The following is a 15,484-nucleotide window of genomic DNA, read 5'->3' as shown; positions in this document are numbered from 1 at the left end:
AGGAGTGCAGGACCAAGCACAGAGGCTGGGAACTGCAGAGAGATGGGCTGGGCTGGGATGGGTGAGGTGAGGGCAAGAAGTGAGGTGAAGAAGCCAGGAAGGCCAGCTCACAACAGGCCTACGAGCATGTCAGGGAGAGTGGGCGTTCTCCTAAAGGCAATGGGGAGCCAAGGAAGGCTTTGGAGCAAGGGAGTGGCCTGCTCCGATGGCTGTGTCTGTGTGGGGGGCTGTGGCACGGTGAGGGCAGGGTGACCAGTGAGCAGACATGAGTGGGACAGGGCTTTAGTTCTCTAGTGGGGAGGAGCGGCTGATAGGTCATCAACCCAAATAAAGATGTTCCAACCCGGCCTCTCTCTTCTGCCCCCATATGGCCTTGTTCACTTCTGCCTCCCAGCGGGTGAGGAGTCTGGCTTCCTCAGCTTTGCCAAGGGAGACCTCATCATCCTTGACCATGACACAGGCGAGCAGGTCATGAACTCGGGCTGGGCCAATGGCATCAATGAGCGGACCAAGCAGCGTGGGGACTTCCCCACTGACTGTGTCTATGTCATGCCCACTGTCACCTTGCCACCGCGGGAGATTGTGGTATGTGGCTTGGGGGTGGCAGATGGATGGGAAGCTCAGCTTCTGTGAAGATGATCTGGGGGCCTTGCGGGACCACAAACTTAAAGTTGGGGCAACTGTCAGACCTGTACCAGATGGAGAGGAGCCTAGAAGCTGCATCAGATGAGGAACTGCCCAGTGGTGGGAGATGGAAGGCGGGGGAGGAGCATCACCTTGTTCTGGCTGAAAGGACAGTGAGGGCAGAGCTGGGAAGAGAGGTCCTGGTTCTTCCGGAGCTGCCTGGAGCGCAGCACTGACGACAGAGTCCAGCTTTCCAGGCAGCCCCTGAGCCAGGCTCTGTTCACTGGGAAGTTCTCATACGTGTCCCTGTGCCTTGTCCAAGCTTTCGGACTAACCCAACCTAGTTCAGACACAGGGCTGATCCCAGCATGATGGAGGCAGCATTAACTTCAGAGGTCGATGGAAGAAAAGGGGCTCCCAGGGTCAGAATGGAGCACAGTGTGCACCCCAGCCCCAGTAGGGAAGGCTCCAGGCTTCACTATGTTCACTCCACGGGCCCCCAGCAGAGAGCTGACCTTATTCCCCCATCTCTCGGTCTCTAGGCCCTGGTCACCATGACCCCTGATCAGAGGCAGGACGTTATCCGGCTCTTGCAGCTGCGAACGCCAGAGCCCGAGGTGCGCGCCAAGCCCTACACGCTGGAGGAATTTTCCTATGACTACTTCAGGTGACAGGGAAAGGGGAGAGAGGGCCCCGGTATGGTGAGCTGCAGGCTTCTGTGATTCTCTCTGGTAGCTAGACAGGGTTGCTTGTTATGCCCCCACCTGTGAGCAGGGGCTGGGTCAGAGGGACCCCAAGGGCCGTTTCTGTCCGAGATGACCCCTCTCGAGTTGTGTCATCTTATCCTTCATGTAAGAGATTATGACTGTGCCCACCCCAGGTGGGGTCCTGGGCACTCACAGCTCATAGTCCTGGTGGGGAGACAGGCACAAAGCCAGGCAGCTGTGATTCTGTGCCCAGTGCTGGGATGGGGCTACTGCAGACAGAAGAGTTTCTGGAGGAGGTGGCATCTGAGTTGAGCTGGGCAGGGGGTGACCTGGGTGGAGGAGTGCTGCAGGCCGCATGTGCCAAGGCAGGAGCAGAGAGAGCAGAGGGGAGCCTGGGCGAGGAAGCTGGGGGAGGTGGGGGCAGGGCTGGCTGGGGCATAGCTAGCTGAGCGTGTCTCCGTCTTCCAGCTGAGAAGGCCCAGGGTGGGCTGGTGACTTACCTACCCCAGGTCCACGCAGTGCAGCAGGGAAGCGCGGAGCCTGTGCCCCACGCTCAGCCTCCAGGCACAGGGAGGATGGGGATGAGGTCTCACAACCTGGGCATCAGTGCTGACTGTCCCTGTGCCGCATTAGGCCGCCACCCAAGCACACGCTGAGCCGCGTGATGGTGTCCAAGGCCAGAGGCAAGGACCGGCTGTGGAGCCACACCCGGGAGCCGCTCAAACAGGCGCTGCTCAAGAAGATTCTGGGCAGTGAGGAGCTTTCGCAGGAGGCCTGCATGGCCTTCATTGATATCCGAACCCATGAGCGCAGGTGACACAGAGGGTCAGGGCAGGGGCCACAGGCAGGGGGTCTCGGGGGATGGGACCCTGCCTCTAGTCTTCATCTAGATGCCTACTTCCTTCTGAGGTCCCAGCTGTGTCCTGGGCAGACGTGGAGGGACGCCGATGGAGTGGCTCCCTCCATGTACCCAGCACCTCATCGTGTGCAAGTGGCTGCCTCACCCATAGTCTCCTCTGACCCTGTCATTCTGTTGACAGATGTGTACTGTGCCATGAGCTGGGCCAGGTGTGGCAACAGTGGTGACCTGACCCAGTCTCTGGCTCATGGTACTTACAGCTAAGAGAGGAGACATGCTGACTGGGGTCATGCTCTAATGGGGCCGGCAGCACAGTGACCTGACCCAGCCTTCGAAGAGGGCAGGGAGGGCTTCCTGGAGGAAGAGGTGTCTAGGTTAAGACCTGAAAACTGAGTAGACCTTAGCCAGTCAAAGGGGAGAGGGCTGGGGAGTGTTCCAGACAGAAGGAGCAGCATGCAGAGAGGCCCTGAGGCAAAACAGAGCACAGCTGTTTCAAGGGCCCAAAATAAGTCAGCACAGCTGGAGGGCAGATTCAAGGAGGGAACCTGAAGATGGGGGGGAATGACTCATAAAGGGTTCCCAAGCCCTGTTAAGAAGCTTGAGCCATGTCCCAAGGCCGTGGGGAGCCACTGGGCAGGGGGTGGCAGTCAGATGAGTGATTTGGACCGTGCACCCTGGTTGCTGTGAGGACTTGGGATGTGGGTTGGGGTCCTGAGGAGTGAGGAGAGAGGGTGGGCAGGTCATGCCCATTTCCTAAGAGAGCAGCCTAAGGCCCAGGGCCACACGATCCGGAGGCAGGCCCTGGGGGACAGTGTAGCCTCCTGCCTCCCGGGTCCGTGCTGTCCCATCAGCCACGAGCCCTTCCTTGACGGCTGCCCACCTGTGCTCAAGTACATGGGCGACTACCCATCCAAGAGGGTGCGCTCCGTCAACGAGCTCACCGACCAGATCTTTGAGGGCTCCCTGAAGGCTGAGCCCCTCAAGGACGAGGTGTACGTGCAGATCCTGAAGCAGCTGACCGACAACCACATCAGGTGAGCCGGGGGGTGGGGGGTGGGGTGGGGGCAGAGGGGCTGAAGGGAATCTTAAAGGTCATGCACCCGTTGTGACTGGGGGCTCCCTCCCTCTGGAAGCAGCAGCTGGCTCTGCCTGGGAGCTGTCCTTTCTCACTCAGAGCAAGGAGCTGCCCTCAGGCCCCCTCACATTCTAGCTCTGCCTCAAGGATGGTAAAGATCCAAGAGGTGGCGGCTGCACCCCGAGTCTGTCCTCTTAGTTACAGCCCTAGCTCCTAACTTCCTTCCTGTCACTCCTTGCCTGGATCTCCCTCCTCACCCAGCCCAGACTCCACTGTCTGCCTGCAGGTTCAGCTCATGAGCAAACATCTCCATCCTGGCTCGGGCTGAGCTGAGCTGGCTGTCAGTAGGAAGCTCTAGCTGAAAACTCTCATGGGCTGAAGGCGTTGGGCCCCGGAGGGGACTGCCTTCTCCTCCCTGCTGGGCTAGACCACAGCAGGAGTGTGGAGTCAGGCACAGGCTAGTCTCAGAGCCTGAGAGAAGCCCCGTCATCGCCCCTTAAGCCCAGACCCCCAACTCCTGCCCCATCTTTGTCACTCTCTACATCGCTTACTCAAATCCACCATCGTATCTATCCACCACCATATCTTTTCACATTGACAAACCTTTGTACATGCTGTGTCCACAGCCAGGAAAACCTTTCATCTCCTTTGCATATCAGAATTTGTCTCATCCTTCAAAGCCTAGATCAAACGCCACCTCTTCCTGAAAGCCCTCCAAGCTTCCCCCCTCTCAGGCCCAACGAGCTCAGAGTGGTGCCTGAGGAAACCCAGGTGCTTGACTAACTCAGTGCTACTCAAAGAACAGAAGAGTTACAGAACTGCCGGAATGTAAATCACACACTGCTTCCCTCATAGGAAAGTCTTGCTTAGAAAAAAATCTTAGCTGAATCAGAGTCCTTGGTGACCAGCTGGTTTTCATTCTGGCATGAGCACCTTATCTCCATGTGGCTGGTAACTATGGGCCCTGCAGGAGTTGGCTGACCACACTTAAGGATGAGGTTGGTGCAAAAGTAATTGCGGTTTTTGCAATTATTTTTAACCTTTTAAACTGCAATTACTTTTGCACCAACCTAACAGCAGTAATTGGATCTGGCTGTCAGGGAGGTGGGTCCCTGTTGGTTCTCAGGCAGGGGTTGGCAAGGGGGTCAGGGAGAACATTTGCTGCCATGGTGAGGAGCCGAGGGGTGTGCAGCCACCAGGGGTGCTCAGACCCCTGTGGTTGGCCTGTGGTACCCCTGCTGAACACCACACCTCTTCCTGCAGGTACAGCGAGGAGCGGGGCTGGGAGCTGCTCTGGCTGTGCACGGGTCTCTTCCCTCCCAGCAACATCCTCCTGCCCCACGTGCAACGCTTCCTGCAGTCCCGCAAGCACTGCCCGTTGGCCATTGACTGCCTGCAGCGGCTCCAGAAAGCCCTGAGGTACGGCAGCCTGCAAGGGGCAGAGACAGTGGACACAGTGCTAGGGGGCAGGCACTGGGATGGGCTTCGGCTCACACCGGCTGGTAGGATAAGGCCCTTGGGGATGCGGACATGACCACACAGCAATCGGGGCCCTCCCTGGGGTACCACAGCTGCCAGCTTGACAAAGGGTGCAGTGCCCAGTGCCCATTCTAGATGCAGTTTTAGAGTCTGGTTGATCGGGAGGGCTTGGTTCATGCCTTCAAGTCTGCTGGGGAGGCAGGCACCTGACTGAATTTCATGTTCCGCAAAGCCCACTTGCATCCTCCGCTTCATTGCGTCCCCTGCACAGCCCTATGCGGTGGGTGCTATTAACATCTCATTGTATAGATGAGCAACTGGAGGCTTGGAGAGGTTAAGCGACTGTCCCCTGGTGGGGAGTGATGGACAGGGATTAGAAGTGGGGTCGGTCTGTCTCCAAAAGTTCCCTCTGTTTTCACTACCCGTGGCCCCATGAACCCAATGGTTCCTGACTTTGTTCCCACCCTGACCCCTGGTTTTTAGAAATGGGTCCCGGAAGTACCCCCCACACCTGGTGGAGGTGGAGGCCATCCAGCACAAAACCACCCAGATTTTCCACAAGGTCTACTTTCCTGATGACACCGATGAGGTGAGGGCTGCTGGCTTCTTGGTCTGTGGATGCCCCTGAATGACCAGGCACCGCTGGGGACAGAGGGAGCAGTGCTGTTGCCTCTCCCCCAGTATCCCCTCATTTACCCTCATCCTCCTGCCCCTCAGTGGAGTCAGGGCTCAGTCAAGAGGCCACAGAGTCCCTGGGTCAGGAGCCCTTCGGTTCCTGGTCCAACCTGCAGTCTCCTTGAGCAGCTTCCTTGACAAGGTCAACCCTCCCTCTCTCTGAGGAGGCTCTGCCTTGGAGGAAAGTGCTTTCTTCCCCTGAGCTGAACTCTGTGCTGGTGCCACCTACCTGATGCCAGCTCTGTTCCTGCCACAGGCCTCCCCTGTTGCCCGGAGCCCACTTTCCTGCAGACCCCTTCCCTCCTCCTCACCTGACCTGATTGGGGTGTCCTCTCCGCCCTGGTCCCCTTGTCCGAAGGTCCTGTTTGTCTTCCTGTCACGCCTATTCGGTCAGGCCACCTCCGGATCCCCACACCTTACCCCATCTCAGCACAGCGTCTCATTCAGATAACATCAAAACGTTTAGTTTGAAAAGCAGTTTTAAAACTTGTCTGGAGATTAGCCTCAGAAATGCCACGATAGGATTCCTGTGACAAGGACAGAAAAACTTTCTAAGATCCTTTCCCGTCCCCTTCAGAGGAAGGTGACATAGAATGGAACCCCCCCAACCCTCCTCCCTCATCTAAACTCCCTCAGACTCCAATCCCTTCCACCCCAGTCTGGGCTGCTTCCTCTCTCTCTTTTCTCCTCCCCCTTTCTGGAATTTGCTTTCCTCTTCCTCCAGCCTCTCTACTTCCAATCTCCCTGTGCTGTCTGTGCTCCCTTGGCCTCTGCCACCACTCATGCTTGTACAGCCAGGCCCACGTGGAGGGTCGGGGAGGACGTGATCTGGGAACACCCGGGTCGGAGTTGCCTTTTCCTTTTCTTAAATGCTGTGCCCAGCTCTGGATCCATGGGGAAACCCCCATGCAAGAGGAGGGGTGTCTTGCATGGGAGGGGGCTTGGTCTAGTTGGAGGCACAGCCAGAGGGTCTCCAGAGGTCCTGCCAGAGCCAAGCGAGCCCCCCCACCCCACCCCCAGGCCTTCGAGGTGGAGTCCAGCACCAAGGCCAAGGACTTCTGCCAGAACATTGCCTCCCGGCTGCTCCTCAAGTCCTCCGAGGGATTCAGCCTCTTTGTCAAAATTGCAGACAAGGTGGGTGGGGGCTGCTTGCCTGCTGTTGGGTCTGTCTGTTGGGAAATGTGCTGGAGCCATAGGAGCTCATGGGCAGCAGGGCGAGAGAGAGGAGAGAGCGAAGAAGAGAGAGGCATTCTTGCGTGGAGCACCCGATTGTGCCCATCTCCTTCTTACATCCCTGCAATGGCCCCGACATGTAGCAGCTGCCCCGAGATCTCTCCTCTAAGGCATGGCACAGCACGGCCTCAGACCCCTTAGGAGCCGTGTGGCACTCAATGTCTGGACATGCCAGGCTCCTCACCCTGCCCCGACACACATACTTTACAGGTTTGATTTGACTGGTCCCCCAGCTGCCATGCAGAGGCCAATTAACCCTTGAAATAACCCTTGAAGAGACAGTGATCATCCCCAGCTAATAGATCACAAAACCTGGGCTTGGAAAGGTTAACTTACCCACGGTCACACAGCAGGGACTTGGGTCTCAGTGGGTTTGACTTCAAAGTACACGCCCCTGCCACCATCCCACGTTGCCCACCCCACTTTCTGTCCACGGCAGTCAGAGGCCCAGCATTAAAGCCCCTTCCCGCGGGAAGCCTTCTCTGACCAGCTCAGGCAGATCAGGTTTCCCTTCCGTCCCCGTTCCTTCTGCATCCATGTCTGTCTCCTCACTTCATGATGGTCCCTGTGCCGGACACTGGGGACCCAGAGGCGATCCCAGTGAGGACCTTGGCCCAGGCTGCTCAGAGCCTGTGGGAGGAGCAGGACATGGGTGCTGGAGGACGTCCAAAGCAGGGGCTGGGCCTTGCTCTTGGCCTTTCTCCTGCGCCTTAGGGCAGGGAAAGTACATCTTTGCCTGATGACTGAATGCAAATGACTGTCACTCTCGGCAGGCACAGCTGGTGCAGGGTGGGCTGGTACAAGACACCCCTTCTGGTGCCAGTGGGAGGCTTTCTGGTGAAGGGGTCCCCGGGAAGGCTTTGGGTGGGAAAGTCAGAAAACTCAGTATTACTTGAACTGAAATGAGTGGACTAGAATGGCCATGTCCTTAGGTCATCAGCGTCCCTGAGAATGACTTCTTCTTTGACTTTGTTCGCCACCTGACAGACTGGATAAAGAAAGCACGGCCGGTCAAGGATGGTAACGTGAGGCTGGGTCCGGGGGTCATCTGAGGCTCAGAGCAGGGCAGGTGCCGTCTCACGGCCACACCGCGAGGCCTCCCTGGGTGGGACCCAAGCTAGGGGCTGGTGCTGCGACCCTCTGGGTGACTGAGTGCCCTCTGCCCCAGGGATCGTGCCCTCGCTCACCTACCAGGTGTTCTTCATGAAGAAGCTGTGGACCACCACAGTGCCAGGGAAGGACCCCATGGCCGATTCCATCTTCCACTATTACCAGGTGAGCTCCCAGCACCTCTCTGCTGTTGCCTCCACGCCCTGCACTGTGGCCGTGTGAAAGCAGACACCTGCTGTCCTTGCCAGGGGAGCAACCTGTAACAGCACCACCTCCAAGAGATTCCCGCTGGGGCCCTCAGGGGCTTGTGGGGTCGTGGTGGTAGCCCAGCCCTCCCGTTCCTTCTCCTTTCCCCCTTCTGTCCCTCAGGGGTTGGAGAGTTTCTTCTGCGCTCCCAAGCCCCACTTGTTCAGGCCCTTCCCTTGGTGAGGGGCTGTCTTCTGAATCCGAGGTCCCGCTGCTGCACTGGAGTGTATCCAAGTGTGAATCTAAATGTTTTCCAGCACAGACACGAGCCTGCGGGAAGTGGGAGTGAGGCTTACATGTTGAGCCTCTATTATGTGTCTGACACGTTCCACTCATTCTGTCCTCCCAACAAACCCCAACAACTAGGCTTGTTGTTCCCATTTTACTGAGGGAGAAACTTAGAGCAATCAAGTGATGTAATTAGGACCACAGGGCTGATGGAACTTGGGTTTGATTCCAGGCCTGCGTGACTGCAGACTCAGTGATCTTTTCTGGGCTAGCTGGTTTACCATTCTGTGCGAGAGACAAACCAGGATGCTGGGAAGGGCGGGGGAGCCAGGATGGTGGCTACCGTGGTAGAGAGAACCTGGCCTGGCAGTCAGAAGGGCTGCCCTCATCCAAACCTGGGATCTGCCTGTCCCCCACGCCTCCCCCACCACCCTGTGCACCCATTAGTGAATGGCACCGCCAACTACCAGTTTCCACAAGGCAGAAACCCTAGTCAGCCTTGACATGTCCCTCTCCCTCACCTTCCGTGTCCCACATCATTCACCTGACAACTTCACCTCCTGAATTTCTCTAAAATCCATCCAGATCTCTCCGTCACCCCTGCAGACTTGGGTTAGTCCTCCATCTTCTCTCATCTGCTCTCCCCCTTCTGTTTTTGTCCCCCTTCAATCTATTCTCCACAGGGTGGTCATCATACTTTCCAGATCCTCTCAGTGGCTTCCTGCTGCTCTTAGGGTAGAACCCCAAATCCTGACTGTGGCCCTGCATGTGGGTGCCACTACCTCCTCTGCTGCCTCGTCTTGTACCCGGCACTCCTTTGCTCAGTTCACTCCAGCTGCATTTTTCTACCGTGTTTCCCCGAAATAAGACCTAGCCAGACCATCAGCTCTAATACGTCTTTTGGAGCAAAAATTAATATAAGACCCGGTCTTTAATATGAGATGGGGTCTTATATATAATATATAATATAATATAATGTAATATAATATAATACCAGGTCTTATATTAAGTTTTGCTCCAAAAGACACATTAGAGCTGATGGTCCGGCTAGGTCTTATTTTCGGGGAAACATGGTAAATTCTCAAGTCCACCACAGGACTTTCATAATGTTCTCTCTTCTGGGATGCTCTTCCCTCATTTCTTTCCCTCTTTGCCTCCTGAACTTTTAGATGTGAATTCAATCATCTTATCTTAAGGGGTCTTCCTTGTCCCCAAGAGTAGATCAGGTCACCTTGGTTTATGTCCTCACAGCAGAGAACAGTTCCGTCAACAATTGGAATTATGCATTCATTTGGTGTGATGACTGATGTCTGGTCTTGCCTTGACTACAAGTTCCATGGGAGGATGTATGTTGTTGCTTAAAGGGCATGGCTCATAGTAGATGCTCAATAAATATTTTTTGGTTTGGTGGGTGGGTGAATAGATGAATGGGTGACTCTGTGAATGGATGGGTGGAAGGATTGAAGGTGAATGAGTTGTTGGTGGATGGGTGAGTGGGTAGGTGGGTAGGAGGATGGGTGGGTGGATGGATGGACAAATGGGGAAATGGATGGGACATGGATGCGTGTGGCTAGATGCATATGACTGGGTAGGGAGATGGATGAATGGGTGTGGACAGGGAGGAGGTGGGGGTGGGTAGGTGGATGAGTAGATGGGTGAGTAGATGAAAAGGTGGGTGGATAATAATTGACTCAGGTGTCTGATCTTCAGTGTGTCCTCAGGCCAGCCTCAGTTTCCCTATGCTCCACATAAGATAGCTGTAAGGCTCCAGGAGCCTGTGGGCAGCACTGGCCCTTTAGAGGCTTCTTCTTTGCTTTTGAGTTACAAGCGTAAGTCCTCATTCTGTTACTCTGCTTCTGGGTCTGGAAGTTCACAGTGGGGAAGGGGCTGACACTGCTGATGAAACCAGCTGGTCTCAAGGGAACGCTACGGAAGGAGGCCCGCCTGAGAGGCTTTTCCCAAGGAAGGACAGATCTGGGAAGTCAGGGGAATAGTCTCAGGTTCACCAGCTGGTCACTGAGTTTCTTCATCTTTGAAATGGGGCTGCTCACCTCCCCGGACTGTTTGAGGGGAAATGACATCATATTCACACATTGCTCTGTTTTCAAACTGCAACATGCTGAATCTGGGCGGGCAGAGTTGCCTATTCCCTGTACTGTGCCATCTCCCCTTGAGGAGCATGCCAGCTGAGGCTGGAGAGGTGGGTGGGCCCCAAGGTGGAGTAAGGCAGTAGACCCCATCTTGGGGGGGAGGGAAGGAGCCCCTTCCTGCAGGTCCCTCCCCACCTGTGACCTGTTCTGTCCCGGCAGGAGTTGCCCAAGTATCTCCGAGGCTACCATAAGTGCACGCGGGAGGAGGTGCTGCAGCTGGGGGCACTGATCTATAGGGTCAAGTTCGAGGAAGACAAGTCCTACTTCCCCAGTATCCCAAAGCTGCTGCGGGAGCTGGTCCCTCAGGACCTCATCCGGCAGGTGTCACCTGACGACTGGAAGCGGGTGAGCATGGGGGAGGCACTGGGAATAGGGTCCCCCTGCAATGGGTTTCTGGGCACCCCAGGGGTGAAGGGGGCAGGTGCTGGCCAGCAACCCAGGGAAGTGTCTCCTGTGGCCTGTATGTGATAAGGTCACCCTCCCACGCTCCCCTCCACCTGCTTTTGTCTCCAGTCTTTCAGGCAAAAGATTCAGCTGGTCAGTAATTTGCCGTCCTGGTTACCATGGTAACCTGACTTACTTGATACTCTTTGGCGTATTTGCTTGGGGGCGGGAAGGGAGGCCAGGAGTCTACTAACTGGGATAAAGTGGGGAGCCCCTCATGGCCTCCAGGACCCCCACCCTGTGCCTAGCCCATGCCAGCTTGACAGCTGCTGACCATGCAGATGGGGCAGGAGTGGCAGCGGGGTAGGACTGACGCCCCCTCCTCCTGCAGTCCATCGTCGCCTACTTCAACAAGCACGCCGGGAAGTCCAGGGAGGAGGCCAAGCTTGCTTTCCTGAAGCTCATCTTCAAGTGGCCCACCTTTGGCTCAGCCTTCTTCGAGGTGAAGGTAGGCTGTGGGCAGCTTCTCAGAGAGGAGGAAGGGGCCAAGGAGAGGGGACGAGAAGGCACAGAGACTCCTCCCTAGGACTGTGGCCTCTGCTGCCTGCCTGGCCAGGAAAGGAGGGAAGCCCCCTTAGGTGTCTTGGCTAAGTGCTGAGCCCTGGGCTCAGTCCTGGGACACAGAGGGTCCAGAAGCTCAGCCTGGCAGGGGAGGCAGCTGTGTGAATAGGCCGGAATCATGGTGGATGATCTGTGGGGAGCTCTCGTCCAGGCGGCAGAGCCCGGGAGGCCCACTCAGACTGGAAAGGCTAGGAAGGCTTCCTGGAGGAGGCGACACCAGATCTTCCCAGGAAGATCCTGGGGAGAGTGTTCCTGGCAGAGAGACTAGCATGAGCAAAGAAAGACCCAGAGGTGTGAGAGCTCAGGCCTGCACAGGACGAGCACATACGGTGTGAAGTGAGCAGACAGCAATGAGAGGCAGTTTGGCAAGCAGGCGAGGGGAGTGGGTTTCCTCCTACAGGTGGCAGCCAGCCTTGGAGGGTTCTGATGGGGCCAGAAGCCCATTCTGACTGTAGGGTTGGGGGTGGATCTGAGGGGCATGACCAGAGGCAGGAGAATGGTGAAGAGGCTGGCATGAGAAGATGAGACGATAGGTCTGGGTGGAGAGGAGAGGACGGCCTTGTTACACACCTAGGATGGGAGGCCTTTGGAGAAGCGTTGCTATACAAGGAACACAGAGGTAGAAAGGTAGCTGGAGGCAGGTATAAGGTTTAAGGAGGGTTTTTGAAGACGAGAGACATTTGGGCTGACAGGAGATAGCAGAGATTCCTAGAGAAGCCGGAGAGAAGCGATGAAACTGAGTGAAAGAGGGGGTCATTTGGGGACCCAGCAAGGGTTCTGGCATAGCACTGAGCGCCCAGCAGAGGTGGAAAGCATGAGATCATGGCAGGGCTGCCAGCAGCGCTGCACCCCTGGCACCGAGTAGGTTGCAGGAAAGGTCAGCTTAATCCTAGCTGGGGGCATCATCATTCCTGCCCTAAATATACACAGCTTTTCCTGCTCCGGACCCTCCAGCTGATGATTTCTGGCTTTCTCTACTAGCAAACTACAGAGCCAAACTTCCCTGAGATCCTCTTAATTGCCATCAACAAGTATGGGGTCAGCCTCATCGATCCCAGAAGCAAGGTGAGCAGTCACAGGGAAGAGCAGGTGGGGGCGGGCGTCTCTGTGTGTACCGCTAACAAAAGCCCCTGCCAGCCACCATTCTCACTTCATCTGCCCTCTTGGCCACACACCTTGACAGGCTGTCTGCGTTTGCTCCACTTCCTTACCCCTCATCTGCTCCACCAAAATAGCTCTCCTAGAGTTATAACAAACACCTTGTTACTAAATCCAATGAACTCCTTTTAGTACTTGGCCTTTCAGCATCACCAGATGCTACCATCCCCTCCCTCCTTCCAAAATGCTCTCTGCCCGTCTCGGCCAGGACGTCAGGCTGGGCTGGGGTAACTGCTGCTCATGTTTATGGGCCAGAGCTGTCCTCACCAAGGGGGCCAGGAAGCACAATCCGCCACGTGCCCAAGAGGAGTACAACTGCACTGTTGGTGACAGGTGCCAGAGACCACCAGCTTCCCCTTGGCTTCATGTGCCCACCTTCCCGGTTTTCCTCATCTCTCCGTCGGTCCTTCCTCGTGGATGTCTTCTCTACCCAGCCCATAAATATTGTGTCCCCCACGGTTCTGTCCTGTCTTGTCTGTTTCCTCAAACTTTCCCTCAAACAGCTCCTCCAGGACCACAGTTTCAGGTCCTTCAGGCCTCCCACGTTTCCAATTCCCGTCCCACGTACCCAGCAGTCTCCTGGACTTCCCTGAGTGTCCCTCCAGCTGGTCCAAGGCACGGAGGGGCAAAGCACCTGCCTCCCATGGCAGCTCCGTGGCAGCTCCTCTGGCCTCTACGCTCCTGCTCCTTTTCTCATCTGGGAGCCCGAGGCCTTTCCTAGTGGGTCGTGTCTGCGTGCTGGCGCTGAGGGGAGTGAGGCCAGAGGGTCCAGGCTGTGCAGCTTCAGACTCTCTGCTCCCCTAGGACATCTTGACTACTCACCCCTTCACCAAGATCTCCAACTGGAGCAGTGGCAACACCTACTTCCACATCACCATTGGGAACCTGGTGCGCGGGAGCAAACTGCTCTGTGAGACGTCACTGGTGAGAGCCGCTTTCCAGGACTGGCGGGTTGCGCTGCCTCACCTGCAGCTTCAGCCACTCTCCCAGCCCCTGGAACAAACATGAGGAGTGCGTGGGTGGGCCTGGGGTCAGGAGCAAGGGTCAGGTCGGGGTCAAGGTCAGGTAGTTTGAGGCTTAGCTTAGGTCTGGGGGGAGGGGCTTCATCTGGGGCTGAGGAACAGAGCCCTCATTCATTAACTATTGTTTGAGTGTCTTCCGTATCTGGGGACTGAGCCTTCAGCCCCTGAGTTCAACAGCAGAACCATTAGTAGTGAGGCCTCCTGGACTGAGCTCAACTTCCAAGACATAACTCAATTGGTAGAGCCTTTGGAGTCACTCCTGGACATAGGCATCCAGGATGTGAGGGACCCACAAACTAGGGCCTTAATGTAGGGTAAGAACAGCTTAGAACCTCAGACATCTGGCTGGATGCGTCCAGCTCTCCAGCTGTGCAGCTGGGGAGACAGTCCAAAGAGGGACAGGATTTGCCTTTGTCCAGGGTTCTGTCCACTGCAGTGTCCTGGGAGCTGTGTTCTGGGTCTGAGTGGGCTGGCCCTATCCCACTTTGTGTTCAGTTCATTTTCTTGCCACTGTTTCCAGGGCTACAAGATGGATGACCTCCTGACTTCCTATATTAGCCAGATGCTCACAGCCATGAGCAAACAGCGGGGCTCCAGGAGCGGCAAGTGAACAGTGGGGAGGTGACACTGGCTCTGTGCCGGCTCCCTAGGCAGCAGCTGGCTCAGGCCCATCAGCTACCTCTGCAGCGGGGGTAAGACCTTGGCCATCGGGCAGGGAGGCTGGGCTGGCTCGCCACCAGTGACTGCACCAACTTGGACTCTGGCCCTTCGTCCAGTGAGGTGGCCTCACAGGGATACAGAGCTCCCCTCCAGCCATCCCTGAGGCCCTTGGGTAGGATCTGGTCTTGGCTTGCTGTGGCCTTCCCAGTTGTAAGAGCCTGTGCTCCTTGGATGCTTTTCTTATCTCAGACCAGCCCTACCAGGCGACCTTCTTTGCCTTTCTATGTACCACTGGGACAGGGAATCAAGAGGACAACCTAGTTCTCCATACTAAGATCAACCAAACCAAACCGATCAAACCAAGAATATTCTGAAACCTAAGGAACTGGTTTAATTCCCCCGAGACCAGGATCCTCAGCTGAGGATGACAGACCACTTTTATATATTGCAGTGTGAGTACTGAGCCCCTGCTTCCCTGATCACCTCAGGGCATAAAGCATGTGTTTCACCTTCTGGCCCTGGAGTGTCTTTCTTGGGGGAAGGGAAGAGGGAAAGGAAGAGTGTGTGGAGCCAGGAAAGGGCTGTGTGTGTGTGTGTGTGTGTATGTGTGTGTGTGTGTGTGTGTGGTCTGTGTAACTATCTCCTTGGTCTGTGTGTACAGGGCCAGACTGGTCTGGGTTTGGGGGTAAGGATGCCTGAACCCAAGGTGTGCTTGAAAGGGGCTTCAAGGGGATGGTTGTGGAAAAATGCTGGACACTGGCCTGGGAGGTGAGGACCTAAACATGCATAGGCTGGGGATCTAGAGGAGAGACTGGCTTCTAGGCCTTAACTAGGGCCAGTGGAGCCAGAGAGGCCCTTGCTTCCTACCAGAAACATCTCCTTGGCTGATCAAGAGACCACCAAGAACCCCAAGAACAATGCTCATTGGATTAAATCCTTACATCCAGTGGGTCCCTGTAAAACATTACTTTGTGACCAGGATGGAACAGCCAAGTTTGGCTATGACCTGGGAAAGTCTGGGGGTGGGGACTGCAGACAGCAAAGGTATGATTTGACGCGGTGGCTGGGGTGAGTGCCTAGAAAAGTGACCATGGAGAATCTTGAGGTAGGCATGCTTGTGATCTGCCTCAAGTTCCCCCTGATACTTCAGCATAGCTAAGTCCTGCTTCCCCTCACACACTCAAGTGTCTTAGGTCGTCTGCATCTAGATGCCCAACAACTCCACAGGAACTGCTTTCCTGTGCTCCTCAGCT

At 56.0% G+C, this 15,484-nt stretch overlaps 1 protein-coding gene across 6 annotated transcripts in view; it reads left to right on the top strand.

Moving 5' to 3' along the window:
* MYO7A (myosin VIIA) overlaps positions 1-14,746 on the top strand; it is a 69,200-nt gene extending 54,454 nt beyond the window's left edge. For all 6 annotated transcript variants that reach the window (XM_074335724.2, XM_074335723.2, XM_074335725.2 and 3 more), the window contains 14 exons: positions 395-585; positions 1,167-1,291; positions 1,965-2,122; positions 3,071-3,224; positions 4,529-4,684; positions 5,228-5,333; positions 6,440-6,553; positions 7,585-7,672; positions 7,821-7,927; positions 10,546-10,731; positions 11,162-11,278; positions 12,373-12,456; positions 13,354-13,473; positions 14,092-14,746. In XM_074335724.2, coding sequence (XP_074191825.1) covers positions 395-585; positions 1,167-1,291; positions 1,965-2,122; positions 3,071-3,224; positions 4,529-4,684; positions 5,228-5,333; positions 6,440-6,553; positions 7,585-7,672; positions 7,821-7,927; positions 10,546-10,731; positions 11,162-11,278; positions 12,373-12,456; positions 13,354-13,473; positions 14,092-14,181 — 1,796 coding nt within the window. In that variant the 3' untranslated portion in view covers positions 14,182-14,746. The remainder of the gene's footprint in view (positions 1-394; positions 586-1,166; positions 1,292-1,964; positions 2,123-3,070; positions 3,225-4,528; positions 4,685-5,227; positions 5,334-6,439; positions 6,554-7,584; positions 7,673-7,820; positions 7,928-10,545; positions 10,732-11,161; positions 11,279-12,372; positions 12,457-13,353; positions 13,474-14,091) is intronic.
* Positions 14,747-15,484: the final 738 nt, after the last annotated feature.

Source organism: Rhinolophus sinicus, chromosome 14, assembly GCF_057876585.1.
Source record: "Rhinolophus sinicus isolate RSI-liver-muscle chromosome 14, RSI-T2T, whole genome shotgun sequence".
Lineage (NCBI taxonomy): Eukaryota > Metazoa > Chordata > Mammalia > Chiroptera > Rhinolophidae > Rhinolophus > Rhinolophus sinicus.
The sequence above is the reverse complement of the archived record's forward strand: the minus strand, read 5'-3'. Positions and strand labels throughout refer to the sequence as shown.